The 18573-nt window shown below is 40.4% G+C and overlaps 1 protein-coding gene across 2 annotated transcripts in view; it reads left to right on the top strand.

Annotated features, from left to right (window-relative positions):
• The window catches only part of MSANTD3 (Myb/SANT DNA binding domain containing 3), a 149223-nt gene extending 130986 nt beyond the window's left edge, over positions 1-18237 (top strand). For both annotated transcript variants that reach the window (XM_029589948.1, XM_029589947.1), the window contains one exon: positions 16592-18237. In XM_029589948.1, coding sequence (XP_029445808.1) covers positions 16592-16992 — 401 coding nt within the window. In that variant the 3' untranslated portion in view covers positions 16993-18237. The remainder of the gene's footprint in view (positions 1-16591) is intronic.
• Positions 18238-18573: the final 336 nt, after the last annotated feature.

Below are 18573 nucleotides of genomic sequence, written 5' to 3'. Positions count from 1 at the left end.
TCAATATAAACAATCATTCTTCTGAACCATACTCTATTGCATCGGGTGTTCCACAAGGTTCTTCTCTATCCCCTATTCTCTTCAACATCTATTTACTACCTCTTTGCCGCATCTTAGCCTCACTAAACATACAATTCAAAATCTACGCCGATGACATACAGTTTATGGTACCATACAACACCTCTTGGACTCACACACTATCCTTAGTATCTTTATACCTCACGACTATTGACACATGGCTCTCTCACAATAGACTAAAACTAAATCCAAAAAAAACAGAAATAGTCCACCTCTCATCAATTACAGATTCATCCATAGGTGTCCCCCCTCAATTAGTATTTAACGGTATCACTATCCCCATCTCCAAATCTGCAAAAAATTTAGGTATAACCATTAATTCAGATCTTTCATTAAAACAACACATATCCATAATTACCAGAAATTCATTTTATAAGCTTCAACTCTTGAAACGGCTTCAACCTCTACTTTTCTTTCACGATTTTCGGACTATACTTCAATCACTCATCTTTTCGGGGCTTGACTACTGTAATTCTCTTTATATAGGTCTCCCAGATAACACACTTCACTCACTTCAACTGATCCAAAACGCAGCAGCACGTATTTTAACAAACTCTTCCATAAAAAATCACATCACTCCGATACTTCAATCATTACATTGGTTACCAATTAAATACAGAATACAATTCAAGATCCTGTCCATTATACACTCTCTCATATACACTCCGAATTCAATTACCTTATGTTCCATTCTCCGGATTTACAAACCCACCAGACATCTAAGATCACTGGACAAAAACCTCTTAGACATCCCATCACCACGACAGGCCCGTCTTGACATCACCAGAAAAAGATCATTCTCTGTCATTGGACCAATCTTATGGAACGCATTACCAGACTCTTTAAGATCCATATCCAACTCCAAACACTTCAAAAAATCCCTAAAAACACATTTATTTCAATCTGCTTTCCATATATCACACACTAAAATAACATAACTACTTCTCCATCACACAGGGCACAACATTATTATATATTGATTTATTTTTTATGTAAACTATTCATTGTTTTAGATTTTTATTTTTATTGTATATTTTTGTAATTTTGAGCTTTTATAATTTGATAATCTTTATGTTCTTTTAAATTTAAATCTTTATTTACATTTGGTTTTTCATTTAGTTATGTAAACCGTTTTGATAAAACACTGTTTGTAAAGACGGTATACAAACACTTTTAAATAAATAAATAAATAAACCCAACATTTAAAAAAAAAGCTCCGTCCCACTATCAATTAAATAACTCCCACCATCTGAACACCTAAGTTAATGTACAACTGATCTCACTGATTACCGCTATCCTAAATATAACAACAATTTTTTCTTCATATGTATCAACACTACTGTATTTATTAACACTGCTGCTATATACGTTTGATAACATGTGATAATATGAAGTTTGTCCAACTATAAACCGGAGTGAAGGCTTTCTGCTATACTTCGGTATAGAAAAGAATATAAATAAATAAATAAATAAAATGTAATAATACTTTTATATGTAATCTAATGCTCAAACCCCAAAATTTTTCTTGCTATATGAAATTTTGCTGCACTAATGTTTGTAACCAAATTTTTATTTCACAACTACTGTAAACCCTTCTGATGGCGAAACCGAATGACGGTATACAAAATATGTCAAATAAATAAACTATTAGTACTCAAGGTGTGGTCTCATCATGGAGGGATACAAAGGCATTACGACATTTTCCATTTTATTCTCCATTCCCTCCTAATAATTCCTAACATTCTGTTTGCTTTTTTTATTGCCGCAGCACACTGAGCTGATGCCTAGATCTTTTTCCTGGGTGGTAGCTCCTAATATGGAACCTAACATCGTGTAACTACAGCATGGATTATTTTTTCATATATGCATCATCTTGCACTTGCCTACACTAAATTCCATCTGCCATTGGATGCCCAATCTTCCAATCTCGCAGGTCCTCCTGCAATTTATCACAATCCACTTGTGATTTAAACTACTCTGAATAATTTTATATCATCTGCAAATTTGATTACCCTCACTTGTCGTATTCCTTTCCAGATCATTTATAAATATATTGAAAAGTACAGGTCCAAGTACAGATCCCTGAGGCACTCCACTGTTTACCCTTTTCCACCTGAGAAAATTGACCATTTAATCCTATTCTTTGTTTCCTGTCTTTTAAACCAGTTTTGTAATTCCACGAAAGGACACAGAAGCCTCATGAGGGTCTTTGTCAGCCTTCTGAAAATCCAAATACAGTACATCTACTGGCTTAACCTTTGTCCATATGTTTATTAATCCCTTAAAAAAAAAAATGAAGATTTGTGAGGCAAGAATTGCCTTGGGTAAATCATGCTGACTGGGTTCTATTAAACCATATCTTTCTATTTTGCTCTGTGATTTTGATCTTTAGAATAGTTTCCATTGTTTTTTCCTGGCACTGAAGTCAGGCTCACTGGTCTATAGTTTCTTGGATCGTCCCTGGTGCCCTTTTAAATATTGGGATTACATTGGCCACCCTCCAGTCTTCAGGTATAATGGATGATTTTAATCATAGGTTACAAATTTTAACTAATAGATCTGAAATTTCATTTTTTAGTTCCTTCAGACCCCCTGGGGTGCATACCATCTGGTCCAGGTGATTTGCTACTTTTTAGCTTGTCAATCTGGCCTACTACATCTTCCAGGTTCACAGTAATTTAGTTCAGTTCATCTGAATCCTCACCCTTGAAAACCATCTCTGAAACCGGTTTCCCCCCAACATACTCATTAGTAAACACAGAAGAAAAGAATTAATTTAGTCTTTCTGCAATGGTTTTATCTTCCCTAAGAGTCCCTTTAACCCTTTCGTCATCTAATGGTCCAACCAACTCTCTCACAGGTTTCTTGCTTCTGATATATTTTTTAAAGTTTTTATTATGAGTGTTTGCCTCTACGGCCAACATCATTTCAAATTCTCTTAGCCTGTCTTATCAATGTTTTACAACTTGACAATGCTTATGCTTTTTCCTATTTTCAGATGGATCCTTCTTCCAATTTTTGAAGGATGTTTTTTTGGCTAAAATAGCCTTTTTTACCTCACCTTTTAACCATGCCGGTAATCATTTTGCCTTCCTCCTACCTTAATGCATGGAATACATTTGGACTGCACTTCTAAGATTGTATTTTTAAACAATGTCCACACCTGTTGTACACTTTTAACCTTTGCAGCTGCACCCTTCAGTTTTTTTGTAACTATTTTCCTCATTTTATCACAGTTTCCCTTTTGAAATTTAGTGTTAGAGCTGTAGATTTACATATTGTCCCCCCTCCAGTCATTAGTTCTAATTTTGATCATGTTATGATCACTATTGCCAAGTGGCCCCACTGCCATTACCTCTCTCACCAAATCCTGTGTTCCACTAAGAATTAAATCTAAAATAGCTCCTTCTTTGATTGGTTCTGAACCAATTGTTCCAAGAAGCAGTTATTTATTCCATCCAGGAATTTTGTCTGATGTTACATTTACCCAGCCAATATTGGGGTAATTGAAATCTCCCATTATTATTGCACTGCTAAATTGGTTTGCTTCCCTGATTTCTCTTAGCATTTCATCATCTGTCTGACCATTTTGTCCAGGTGGACGGTAGTATACTCCTATCACTATACTCTTACCCAACACACATGGGATTTCTACCCATATAGATTCTACTGAGCATTTACTCTCTTGTATGATTGTTATCCTGTTGGACTCTATACCCTCCTGCACATAAAATGCTACACCCCCACCAAGTTGATCCTCCCTATCAGTGCAGTATAATTTGTACCTTGATATAGCACTGTCCTATTGGTTATCCTCCTTCCACCAGGTCTCTGGGATGCCAATTATGTCTATCTCATCATTCACTGCTATATATTTTAACTCTCCCATCTTACTTCTTACCCTTCTGGCATTGGCATACAGACATTTCAAAGTGTGTTTTTTGTTTGTATTAACATCCTTCTTTTCAGTTGATATAGATAATTTGGAATTCTTTAGCTCATATGATTCTTTACTATAGGCAAATGGCTACTTTTGCTTTTATTGGAACCTCTCTGTTTCATTATTATCTTTCAAAGATACATTCCTCCAAACCATGCACTGCTGATTGACTTTCAGCTTTCCCCAGTGTTCCAGTTTAAAAGCTGCTCTATCTTTATTTATTTATTTATTTAGTGGGGGGGTTTTATACCGGCATTCACGATAGGCATCACATCATGCCGGTTTACAGTTAACAAGGGGTGAAAAAATGATAAAATAGAATAAAACTTTAACAAGTGCGGAGCTAAAAATGTTGCAGTTACAATAAAACAGGGATGTACACAACTGGGAGCAGAAAAAGAAAAAGGCAATAGGATTTTAACAAAGAGCAATTATTTACAATGTTATGGAATTTACGAAGGTAATTGTAATTGTTTATAGTGTAATGGTAAAGTCTGATAGTAAATAGTAACTTTCTTTTTGAAAGTTAGTGCCAGCAGCTTGATTCCATTCTGGATAATTTGTCATTCCTTATATTAAGATCCAATAAGGAGTTCAGATGGATTCCTTATCACCACTAAAACTGAGTAACTCCTTGGGTTATAGAATTAGCCTTAATCCTACCAATGACATCTCACCTACTGTTTGTAGATGGACATCATGTAGCAGAACAATTTCAGGTAGTGCAGTGTTTCTCAGATGGCATCAGATAACATTTGGCCTGGACAAATGTGCTAAGGCGACTTTCCTTAGAGGAAAATTAAGCAAAATTGAAAAGATCTCCCTGATTGATGCTTGCAATATAAAGGAACTGGAGCAGGAAGGTATATATAAATACCCAGAAGTAGAAAAAGATGTAAAAATTTGGCATAAAGTATTGAGAGAAAAGATTAGTATAAAGTACTATAGGAGACTAAAGCTGATACTGAAAGGTGCCTTAACACACAGAATAAGATACCAGCTATTAATCAGCTTGTAATTCCTGTGCTACTATTCCAGCTTTGGAATAGTAGACTGGCCCCATAAATATCTAGAAAAACTGTAAGTAAAAACAAGAAAGCTCCTCCATGCCCATCAGGTAATATATAAGAACCCCAGTGTATTCTGAAATTGTATTCCCTAGAGCTGAAAATATGAGTATTTTGTAATTGATTACAAATATATAGAGCACCCCAGATGCATGACTCTGCACTTCTTGGCATTGAATCCTAGCTGCCTTCAGGCATACTTAATGGCATCAATAGATCCAAATGCTCAAATAGTGCAGAATATGAAAACGAGCAAGCATTATCAGTCTTGGACAATCATTCCGGTGAATAAAAGGAATGACTGAAAATCCACCAGCACACAAAGGGAAAGTAGTTATTGAATTAGCAAAACTGAAAAAAACTCTTTAAAAAATTAGGCTAGCAAACAAGGAAAGATAACTGGCAGATGCACAAATACAGTGGGAAATACAGAGAGCTACTCCAAAACCCAATGTCGATCAAGATTTGACACAGCAGTGGTTAAGGAGAGGTGATGTCAAAATGGTTCACAGCCAACATAGAAAAGAATGGTAAAACATCAGGAGCACAACACTGCAGTAGAAGAGAATAAAGAAGTTGTAATCACCTGGGACATTGCAGTTCCAACCAATAGGAAGATCGATGCTAGAAACCTGGATATTGTGATAAAGGAGAAAAACACAAGAACGGCATTGTTGTAGAGGTGTTAGTACCTAGCTACTATTCTATAGATTGTATGGAGAAAGTGAAGATCCTTAAGTTATAGATATTGTATATTAATTTGTTTGCTTTCTTGCTATTGGTTTGCTTTAAGATTCCAGAGACAAAAAAACCATCAAAAAACCCCCATTCCAGCATATCAATTAGTATCCTTCTCTTATTGTATTTAGTTGTCACTATTAATCTCTGTTTAGATACTAATATTGGGGCATAAAGTGCTGTGGGATCATTTAATAGCGAAGGACAAGTAAAGTTCCAGAAAGTGTCCTGCTTAAACCAGCTTGGGTGTGGCTAACTCAGAGGCTGGGGGTAGCTAATTCTGAGAACTAGCAAGTCATACAGATTCAGTGTGCACAGCCAGGAGCCAGTGCAGATAAGATACAACTGTTTTATTATTTATTATTACATCTGTGTATAATATATTGCTCTGTGCTTTCATTTCATTATCTCTTTCTCTTCTAGTTATAGATTTTGTATATTAATTTGTTTCCTTTCTTGCTGTTGGTTTGCTTTAAGATTCCAGAGACAAAAAAACCCACAAAAAAAAACATTCCTGCATTTTAATTAGTATCCCTATCTTATTGTATTTAGCTGTCACTATTAATCTCTGTTTAGATACTAATATTGGGGCATAAAATGCTGTGGGATCATTTAATAGCTAAGGACAAGTAAAGTTCCAGTAAGTGGCCTGCTTAAACCAGCTTGACCAAGGTTTAACTGTTTAACTCCCTCCCAGTCTCCCACCGACCCCTAGGTTTGTTTTTCTGATATAGTCTACCTAAATTCATAATTGGCAACAAGATAAATTAGTAAATTGGTATTTTCTTAGCTGTTAACCATCAAATAAATTACCAAAATGAGGACTATCCAATGTAGCTATTGTGGAGCCTGTATTCTGAGAGAAATCATCTGGAAACTTAGGGCTTGCCCCATTTGTGCAGAACTCTCTTCCTTGAAAAAGGAGCTGGCTGACGTTAAAGCTGAATTAGCTTCAATAAAGAAAGTCTCACCCATTTTACATTTTTCAGGAATTAATTCCCCATTACCACAGAAAAACCAAAAGTCAAGAAAAAAGAGATATACAGTGGGTTCAGGTAGGCTAAGACCTGTGACCCAGAGACACCCATTCTTGACAGCTGTGCAGCCCACAAGTCTACCCCCCCCCCCCCTCACACAGGGCATTAAGGAACTCAAACAACAGTATTACAGTGGGCTCTGGTAGAATTAGACCTGTGATGCAGAGACACACATTATATCAAGTGCAACAAGTACAAAAAGCCTTCTCTGTATTAAATACTGAAGAAGTTCTTGAGAAAAAGATTGAAGTGTTATCTGAGAAGAGAGAAGAAACCCAATGCATACAGAAATTCCAGATCAGTAACCAAAGGAAAAAGCTCATTTCGCTGGATGACTCTGGCATCAGAGGCAATAATCTTTTCCTTTGCACAATTGCAAAGGGAAAGGGTGAAGTGAATAACAAAACTCAACTAAAGTCACAAAAGGAGTCCAGGAAAAGCAGTAACCTGAATGAGAAAAGCTGGAAAGCTATGAGCACAAATGCTCGTAGTTTGGGCAATAAAATCCCAGATCTGCAAGCCCTAATGGTGGAGGCGGACTTGGATATTGTTGCTGTCACGGAGACGTGGTTCATGGAATCTCATGATTGGGATATGGCCATACCGGGCTATAACTTGTTAAGGAAGGGCAGAGAGGACAGGAATGGGGGAGGAGTGGCTCTTTATGTCAGAAACAATATCCAAGCATCTGAGCTGCAAGGAAGATGGGGCAATGAAGAAGCACTATGGGCCGACCTAAAAAAAGATGATGGGGCATCCATTTATATTGGAGTGGTTTACAGGTCTCCAAATCAAAAGGATCTGGTTGAAGACATCCAAAAGATGGGAAAGAAGGGAGAAGTGGTGATCGTTGGAGACTTTAATCTGCCGGATGTAGACTGGAGAATCCCTTCTGCTGAATCTAACAATAGTAGAAAAATAATGGATGCCCTGCAAGGGGCTTTGTTCAAACAAATGGTAATGGAACCCACGAGAGAGGGAGCTATACTCGATTTAGTGCTCACTAATGTAGATAATGTCTCTGATGTCCAGGTGGGCACGCACCTCAGCACCAGTGATCATCAAATGATATGGTTTCATATCACTCAAAGGACACGTAGAAAAAGCATGAAGACCCGAGTTTTGCAGTTCAAAAACACTGACTTTGATGAAATGGGGAAGTACCTGGAGGAAGAACTAAAAGGCTGGGAGAACAAGAGAGAGATGAGGATCAACAGTGGACCAAACTAAAAGGAGCAGTTATTAAGGCAACTAATTTATATGTTAGAAAAGTAAAGAAAAGCAAAAGAAAAATGAAACCTATATGGATCTCAAAGGAGGTGGCTGACAAAATGAAAGCTAAAAGAACAGCATTCAAGAAATATAAAGGATCCCAAAGGGAGGAGCGCAAAGTCAAGTGGAAGAAAGGATTGCCAAAGAGGTAAAGAGAGGTGACAAAACATTTTTCAGACACATCAGCGAAAGGAGAAAAGTTCAAAGTGGTATAGTGAAATTGAAAGGTGAAAAGGATCAGTGTGTAGAGAGAGACAAAGAAATGGCAGAAATACTAAACGAATACTTCAGTTCGGTGTTCACTAAAGAGGACCCAGGAGAAGGACCGTCGCTAGTTAACAAGAAACTGGAGGGGAGTGGAGTAGATGTAGCTCAGTTTACAGTGGAGAATGTGTGGGAAGAGCTGGGAAAACTGAAAGTGGACAAAGCCATGGGGCCTGATGAAGTTCATCCCAGGATACTGAGGGAGCTCAGAGGTGTGCTGGCGGGTCCGCTGCGTGACCTGTTCAATAGATCACTAGAAACAGGAGTGGTGCCGAGTGATTGGAGAAGAGCGGTGGTGGTCCCGCTTCACAAGAGTGGGAGCAGAGAGGAGGCTGGAAACTACAGGTCGGTTAGCCTCACCTCGGTGGTGGGAAAAGTGATGGAGTCACTGCTGAAAGAAAGAATAGTGAACTATCTACAGTCGTGAGAATTAATGGACCAGAGGCAGCATGGATTCACCAGGGGAATATCTTGTCAGACAAATCTGACTTTTTCGACTGGGTGACTAGGGAATTGGATCAAGGAAGAGCGCTCGATGTCATCTACTTGGATTTCAGCAAGACTTTTGATACGTTCCCGTATAGGAGGTTGGTGAATAAAATGAGAAGCTTAGGAAAGAGTGCCGAGGTGGTGACCTGAATTGCAAACTGGTTGACGGACAGACGACAATGTGTGATGATAAATGGAACTTACTCTGACGAGAGAAGTGTTAAGCAGAGTGCCGCAAGGACTGGTGTTGGGACCAGTCCTGTTCAATATCTATGTGAGCGACAAAGCGGACGAGTTAGAAGGTAAGGTTTCTCTGTTTGCGGATGACACTAAGATCTGCAACAGAGTGGACATGCCGGAAGAAGTGGAGAGAATGAGAAGGGATTTAAGGAAGCTGGAAGAATGGTTGAAGATAAGACAGCTGAGATTCAATGCCAAGAAGTGCAGAGTCATGCATGTGGGGTGTGGAAATCCGAAAGAAATGTATTCGATGGGGGGTGAAGGGCTGATGTGCACGGAGCAGGAGAAAGACCTAAGAGTGATAGTGTCTAATGATCTGAAGTCGGCGAAACAATGTGACAAAGAGATAGCTAAAGCCAGAAGAATGCTGGGCTGCATAGAGAGAGGAATATCGAGTAAGAAAAGGGAAGTGATTATTCCCTTGTATAGGTGCTTGGTGAGGCCTCACCTGGAGTACTGTTCTCAGTTCTGGAGACCGTATCTCCGAAGGGACAGAGACAAGATGGAGGCGCTCCAGAGAAGGGCAACCAAAAAGGTGGATGGTCTTCATCGAATGTCTTATGAGGAGAGATTGAAGAATCTAAATTTGTACACCCTGGAGGAAAAGGAGAGCAGGGGAGATATGATACAGACTTTCGAGATATTGAAAGGTTTTAATGATCCAAAGTTAACGACAAACCTTTTCCGGCAGAAAAAAAATCAGAAGAAACCAGGGGTCACGATTTAAACTCCAGGGAGGAAGATTCAGAACCAATGACAGGAAGTATTTCTTCACGGAGAGGGTGGTGGATGCCTGGAATGCCTTTCCAGAGGAAGTGGTGAAGACCAGAACTGTGGACGTGGAATAAACACTGTGGATCCATAAAGTCTATAGGATGTGAATGAAGAGTGGGTTGCTCGTGGGAATGACGGCTACTACCTGGAGATAATACCCTTATTCAATAAACATATATATGGTTAATGCGACTCCAACATTGCTCTAAGCTATACCAGCAAGAGGTAATGTGGAAAAAAGGATTTCCATTCACAAAAAAAGCGGGAAGTAGCTTGCTTGTTACTGCGGTTACTCCCCCAAACCTAATAAGCCTGATACTTCACTTTCAATGCATATCCAGCATAGCTGTCTGCTTCAACGGCAGGGGAGAAAGTCTGATATTTCACTTTCAATGCATATCCAGCATAGCTCTCTGCTTCAACGGCAAGGGAGAAAGACTGATACTTCACTTGGTTACTGTGGTTACTACCGTAAACCTGATAAGCCTGATACTTCACTTTCAATGCATATCCAGCATAGCTCTCTGCTTCAGTGGCAGGGGGAATGAAGAACAGTGGATCTATATACAGACAACAACCAACAAGGACTGAATTACATAGTCTGGGTAAAGAAATAAGCATGGGTGTAGCTTGCTTATTGCGGTGGTTACTACCCCTAACTAATTAAGCTAGATATTCACTTAGATGCAGTTCCAACACTGCTCTCTACATTTATGGCGGGGGTGGAAGGGAAATAGAATCAAAAGGTTACTAAGGGCCAAGAGTAACAGATAAGTATGAGAGAAAAAAAAAGTGTGAAAGCCTGCTGGGCAGACTGGATGGGCTGTTTGGTCGTCTTCTGCCATCATTTCTATGTTTAAGTACCAGGAGATGTAATTGTAGACTAAGAAAATGTAGCAGAAAGATACAGAAATAGAATTATATTTGGTGCCACTAGAAGAGTTTCTCAAAGGCACCTTGATATGTTGCCTGTAAAGATTACACCCTAGGAGTTCCAGAAGGAGACTCTCATAGAAATATAGAAATGATGGCAGAAAAGGACCAAATGTTTTTTTCAATCTGCCCAGGAAGCTTATGGTAGTATCTGCCGTGCCATACAAGTCACCTCCAAATTTATCTGTTTCCCAGACCATAAATATCAGGGCGCTTGTTGGTTGCTGTTGGAGTCCAATTCCCCGTTACCTCTTGCCATTGAAGCAATGTTGGAGTTGCATCAAAAGTGTCATGCTTATTGGTTAAAGATAGTTAACAGCCACATCAGCAAGTTACCCCCATGCATAGTTGTTTTCCCAGACCATAAAATTCATTGTCCTTGTTGGCTGCTGACTGAATCTAATTTCCCTTTTCTTCTTTTCTCCCTGCCATTGCAGCAAAGAGTAATGTTGGAGTTGCATCAACAGTATGAAGGCTTATTGGTGAAGGATAGTAACTGCCACACCAGCAAATTACCCTCATGCACTCTTTTCTTCATGTCCATCCCCTTGCCCAGTGGTTCTCAACCTTTTTTCTGTCGGGACACACCTGACAGATGGTTCTCACATGCATGACACACACTGACCCATGATCGTCACGGGGCTAGATGTAAAAGTACAGTTTGCATCCACAGGAACCCCACTGACCCACAATAATGGATGTAAAGCAGAATTATGACATTCCCCATACAACTCACCCTACAAAAAAGATATTCTGGTTCTGGTGTCATCTCAGTAACAGCAACTCAAACTCCTTCTACTTCCAGGCTCAATAGCCCTACTTATGAAAAGACAGCAGTTTACCACCAATGCATGTCCTCTTGAGAATACACAACAAATAAGACTGATACAAACGCTTACATGCTAGTAAAATATCTCATCTCGGTAACAGACACAGAACCGACCTAACATACTCCCAGGATCTGTAGTAATGCACATAAACTAATCCGCACACAGTTACACCTGTATTATGGAATACACTCAAACAGGAGCAACCCTATCTATGAAAAGGCAACACTACAAATATTAAATCAGGCCCTAAAAACTAATACACCTCTTATTAGGAAAACAGAACTAGCAAGCAGCTATAGATCCCCACACAGAAATAATTGTAAAACTATACTAATAAGCAGAATAAGTGTTTCAAAACAGCTATGAACAGAATAACATCCAACAATTAAAAACTCATAAAAACTATTAAACATTCTCCAAACACCAATAAAATATTTCAAAAAAGCAGACATCACATAATATTAAATAATTAAAATGGCAGTCAATCAAGAAAAATATACTTAAAAAGCTACCTTTACTTACCCCCTCCAGCAGCTGTCCTACTCCCCTTCCATGCAGGCCGTGGCACACACCAGAAGCAGCAGTAGAAGCTAAGCTCTAAACTCATGGTCCTCTTCCTTAGTGCCCATGTCTCTCACGTACACACCATACCAATCATGTCCCCATGACCAGTTTCTGTCTCTCACACACCAATTATCTCCCAAACAGTCTTTGACACACACCCACCAGTCACCTTCCTGAACAGTTTCTCTCATGCCATACATACACACACACAGACTTCCCACTCCCATGTTCTACTTACATATATGGGCTTCTCACTCTCATAATCACTTTCTCAGTCTCACACACACACTCACCAGTCTCTTCACTCCCATGCTTGTTCTCTCCACATGCAGAGGCTTCTCATTCCCATAATCACTTTTTCTCTCTCTCACACACACAAACACACACCAGTCACCTGACCTCTCTCATGCAAACACACAGGCTTCCCACTCCCATGTTCTCTTTCAGATATACAGGCTTCTCACTCCTATGCTGTGTCTCACACACACAGGTTTCTCACTCCCATGCTCACTCTCTTCACATGCACAGGCTTCTCATTCCCATAATCACTTTCTCTCTGTTACACACACACCAGTCTCTCTCTCATTCCCATGCTTGCTCTCCACGTGCACAGGCTTCTCATTCCCTGAATCACATTCTTTCTCTCACATTCACACACACCAGTCTCTTTCTCTCACACACACCGTCACTTTACCAACCAGTCTCTCTCTCTCATGCATGCACACACACACAGGCTTCCCACTCCCATGCTCTCTCTCACATAATCAGGCTTCTCACTCCCTTGCTTTCTTTCACAAACCTCCCCCCCCCCCCCCCCCCGGAACCAGGCTTCTTACTCCCATGCTTTCTCACATACCCAGATTTATCACTTCCATGCTTTTTCTCTCTCTCACACACACACATCAATCACCTCCCTGACTAATGTCTCACACTCTCCCATACACATCAGTCATCTCCCTGAGCAGTCACTTTCATTGTGTCTCACATATACACACACATCAACTCTCTGACCAGTTTCTCTCAATCACACACATGCTGGCTGGCTGCTTCTCTCTTTCTCTCACTCACTTCCTCTCCCCGTCCGAGCACAAATGGTAGCTGAAGCAGCCTCTTCCTCCAGCCCCCGCAGGCCAAGAAAGAAGAATCCCATCGGCCGCGGGAGGCTCATGCTGCTGTCTCCTTTCCCGATTACCAGCTGCTTCGATTGCTCGGGGGCCGCTGCTGCTGCCGCTGCTATTTTTACACGTGGCACGGCTCTTTCTCCTTCCTGCGCACCGCGTATCACTTCCTGTTCCGGGTCACGGGGGGCGGCGTGGGAAGAAGAAAAGGCCAGCTGCAGGTGCCACTGCTTCTTCTACCACTGCTGCCGTTCCCACTGGGCTTGAATGTACTGATAGCCCGGTGGCAACGGCAGCAGGGAAGGAAGAGCAGCGGGAGAGACCGGGAGCACGCAACATACCTGCCGGTGCTTGGCGACACACTGGTGTGTCGCGACACACCGGTTGAGAAGCGCTGCTGTAGCCTTTAGACATCCACAGTGTTTATCCCATGCCCCTTTAAATCTTTCACTGTTTTTGTCTTCACTACCTCCTCCGGAAGGGCATTCCAGGCATCCAACACCCTCTCTGTGAAGAAATATTTCTTGATGTTGGTTCTGAGTCGTCCTTCCTGAAGTTTCATTTCGTGACCCCTAGTTCTACTGATTTCTTTCCAACGGAAAACATTTATTGATTTTGTATCATTAAAATCTTTCAGGTATCTGAAGGTCTGTATCAATCTCTCCTATTCCTCCTCTCCTCCAGGATATACATATTTAGGTCCTTCAACCTCTCCTCATAAGTCATTTGATGGGAGACCACCCACCATTTTGGTTGCCCTTCTCTGGACCGCCTTCATCCTGTCTATCCCTTTTGAAAACAGTACTCCAGGTGAGGCCTCACCAGGGACCTGTAAAGGGGATTATCACCTCCTTTTTCTTACTGGTTATTCCTCTCTCTATGCAGCCCAGCATTCCTCTGGCTTTAGCTATCAACATGTCACATTGCTTCGCCATCTTCAGATCACTAGACACTGTCACCCCAAGGTCCCTCTTTTGCTCTGAGCACAACAGCCCTTCACCCCCATCACATACAGCTCTTTTGGATTACCGCACCCCAGATGCAAGACTCTGCACTTCTTGGCATTGAATCCCAGCTGCTATATCCGACCACTGTTCTCTGCAGGGGCAGGGGAGAAAGACCGATACTTCACGCATATCCAGCATAGCTCTGTGCTTCAACGGCAGGGGAGAAAGTCTGATACTTCACGCATATCCAGCATAACTCTCTGCTTCAACGGCAGGGGGAATGAAGAAAAGTGGCTCTATATACAGACAACAACCAACAAGGACTGAATTACATAGTCTGGGTAAACAAATAAGCATGGGTGTAGCTTGCTTATTGCAGCGGTTACTACCTCTAACTAATTAAGCTAGATATTTCACTTAGATGCAGTTCCAACACTGCTCTCTACATTAATGGTGGGGGTGGAAGGGAAATAGAACCAAAAGGTTACTAAGAGCCAAGAGAAACAGATAAGTATGAGAAAAATAAAGTGCAAAACTTTCTGGGCAGACTGGATGGGCCGTTTGGTGGTCTTCTGCTGTCATTTCTATGTTTCTATGTAAATCACAACCCATGCTCTCTACTTCCAGCATGTCCATTCTGTTGCAGATCTTAGTATCATCCGCAAATAGACAAACATTATCTTCTATCCCTTCTGCAATGTTGCTTACAAAGATATTGAACAGAACCGGTCCCAACATCAATCCTTGTGGCACTCTGCATAACACTGTTCTCTCTTCAGATTAGATTCAATTTACCATCACACACTGTCTTCTACCCGACAACCAATTTGTAATCCATACCACCACCTTGGCGCTCACTCCCAAGCTTCTTATTTTATTAACAAGCCTCCTGTGCAGGACCGTATCAAAAGCTTTGCTGTCTTTGGTGCAATGTTACTAAGAACATTATCAGTAAAGTTGAGAGATTCAGATCATTCCCAACATACCCAGGGTTACGAATCAGTTTCATTTATGTCAAGGTATGCACAAAACAAACTCATTTGGAGAACCTGCCCAGGGAAAATCTACTGTATACGTGTAAAGGTCTACTTACTCTCCAAAAACCTATACAGCTTTCAGGCTGTATAAGTTCCTGCCAGGCAACAAACCCATCTTTCGGTTCTATACAATCCTGCCAAAGGCTCTGCACAACTACTGATTGTGTAATAAGAACTGGTCTTTCTGAGCCAGCAGCACTTCCCAGTTTACCTTAGTGCTTCTTTCAGGAGAATGAAGTGCTTCCCCCCCATTTGTGTCCCTCTTCAGCACATGCTATCTCTCTTTTAGCATTAGCCTCCCATTATTTATTTATTTATTGAGTTTTATATACCGTCATTCGGTTTCGCCATTACAACGGTTTACAAAGTTTTGATGTTTAACAGTGATCAAACATTCATGTGCTTGTTAACATAGTTATTGGAGGCGTTATTAACATGGTTCGGTTGTTAAATTGCACAGGTTAAAATACGTGCTTTGGATTGGATTTAAATGTTTATATGTGGCGGGAGTGAGGGGGGATTATAACATAGTCATTGGGTGTTTTGGTAGGCTTTGGTGAACATCCAAGTTTTGTTAATGGCAAGTGATGATTTGGGCATCATGCTGAGGAGAGGAGTGGCAGGGAGAGAAAAGCGAGGAGTAGAGCAACACTCTGGTAGTAAATGAAGCTAAATACGCAGCAGCCATCTGATCCCATGCTATAAGCTTTATGCTCAGTTGAGTGTATTTTGTTTTTTATAGATCAAAAAAACCCATATCTCAGTATGCATTATAGACTTAGAAAAGAAACACACAGGTTTAAATAGCTCCATTAAATAAAAAAGAAAGGATTAGTGGTTGTATGTACGTGTGTGTACATATATAGAGAGTATATATAGATATTAGGGATGTGAATCGGGCTTCGGACGATTGAAAATATCGTCAATATTCAAAATCGTCAGAAATCGGGGGCTCCCCAAAACGATAGGAAAACCCCATGATATTGATCATGGGGGTTCCCTTATCGTTTTGGGGGAGGGCGGGAAAAATGGCACACACAAATAACCCCTAAACCCACCCAAACCCTTTAAAACTAACCCCTTAGCTTCCCCCACCCTCCCGACGCCACGTGCACCTCATTCATTTGTATCAGTTGCAGCTGGGGGGAGAGAGAGAGAGAGAGAAAATTGTGCATACATATATAGATGTGTGTATATATTGATTGAGAGAGATGTGTATGTATATTTTTTTTAACATAACCTTCTTTCCTGGATTGTTTTTAGAGTCACTTGAGAGAGAGCTTTGTGATGAAGACAGAGAGATAACAAACTTGCCAGTTTGTGAAGGCACCTCCCAGCCTGAACCCTCATGTTCAGCTGCCAGGACAACAGCTAACAAAAACTACAGAAGTAAAGCCACCCAGGAGGGTGTATTGAAAAAGATGCATGAGGAAGAGCATCAGCAGCAGATGTCCATTTTGCAGCTGCAACTGATACAAATGAATGAGGTGCACGTGGCCAAGATGCAGCAAATAGAGAGAGAGTGTGAGATGGCAGAAGAACAGCATCGGATAAAAATGGAAGTTCTAAATAAAAAGAAAATGTACTGGGAGAGAAAACTGCAAACCATAACAAAAGAGTGGCCTGTGTCCTCATTTAATAGGCCTTTTCCCAGCTCTCCCTAGATGTCAGGGTGGCACTGCTGGGAGAAAAGCAAGAGCAAGTGGTCCATAAGTTGCCTTGGCAAGAGGCCTTCTTAAAAGGGCCTGCAAGCCAGTGGGTGGTCTATCAGTTCAAACAAATATTCACCACAAAACATCAAGGAAAATAGGTAGGAACGAGTCAAATAAAAGATATTCCTCCATGATTTGGGCTGAGAAAGCAGTCTGCCTGGTTGCTAATTGTGTGTTTTTTATTATATTGTATTCTGGTTTGAATATTTGTTTAGCGAAAGAAGTGGTTTCCTGCACTCTGAATAAGTCTTGAGGAAGAGTAAAAAATACATGGGAATTAATTCCATGCAAGATGTGCTAAGATAGCATTTCATCTTTTTTAAAAGAGTGAAAGAAATAAAGTTTGCCGCGTTCTGTCTAGCAGAGTAAAAAACACATCTTATGACGTGATCTACACGTTCATTTTTCAGTAAATTACCTCATGTAGAGTTTTGATCTTGTGTAGCATTTCTTATGGTACACCGTGTGGAGAAAGGAATATATAGACACCCAGTTTCTTGTATGCTTGAGTGAAGTGTGCAAAATCTATGTAAAATCTGGGCAGTTATTGAATTAATGAACAGAAAACTATGGTCCAAGAGGAAGGAATTGTGATTTATATTTCTCTAAATTTTAGGATAATACTTCTGGAGGCTAGGTTTCAAGTCTAAGGAGGTTGGTATTCTTAGCTGTTATTGAATGAATATGACTACTTGTTATTGTTTTACTGTTCTAAAATATGCAAGTGTGATGAGCAGGATCAGAAGAACCCCAGGTGCCTAAAATTTGGTGCCTAGTGCCTGCTTGGGCAGAAGAACCACTACTGCAGCTGAGCCTTAGCCGAGATAATCTGCCACAGCTGGACTCAGACAACAGCTGAAGGCAGGGGAAGAGAGGAGCACAGCTGGAGGGAGGAAAAGAAAAAGATATTAAAAGGAGAGCAGAGTGTCAAATGTGTTTTGGGGGGGAAGAAGCAAAATAAAAATGTACCAAAATATGAGAAAAATAGGAAAACAAATTAAGGAAAAAATTCACTGGCTCCTAAAATGTGACTAGTGCCAAAGTTTTCTAAATATTTTCTGCTTTTCCTTTTTTATTGATACTTTCAACTACTAATGGATATGTAGTTCATTTTATATTTATTTACCTGATCTTGTCTGTTCAAAAGGTTGTAAGTGTGAGGTGTATGAAATCTGACATAACTGCCATACTGGATCAGACCGGGGGGGGGGGAGGGAGGTGGTCCATCAAGCCTAGGGTCCTGTTCCAACAGTGGCCAATCCAGGTCGCAAGTACCTGGCAGGATCTTAGATAGATTCCATGTTGCTTACACCTTGACATAAACAATTGCTTTCCTCAAGTCCACAATTTATAGACTTTTTCCCCCAAGAACTTGTCCAAATCTTTTTTTTTTTTTTTTTTTTTTTTTTTTTTTAATTCTGCTACATTAACTGCCTTCACCACATTCTCTGGCAATGAAGTCCAGAACTTAATTGTGTATTGAATGAAAAAGTATTTTCTGTGATTTGTTTTAAATGTGCTATTTAGTAGCTT

The sequence above is a fragment of the Rhinatrema bivittatum genome, chromosome 2 (assembly GCF_901001135.1).
Source record: "Rhinatrema bivittatum chromosome 2, aRhiBiv1.1, whole genome shotgun sequence".
Classification (NCBI taxonomy): Eukaryota; Metazoa; Chordata; class Amphibia; order Gymnophiona; family Rhinatrematidae; genus Rhinatrema; species Rhinatrema bivittatum.
The sequence above is the reverse complement of the archived record's forward strand: the minus strand, read 5'-3'. Positions and strand labels throughout refer to the sequence as shown.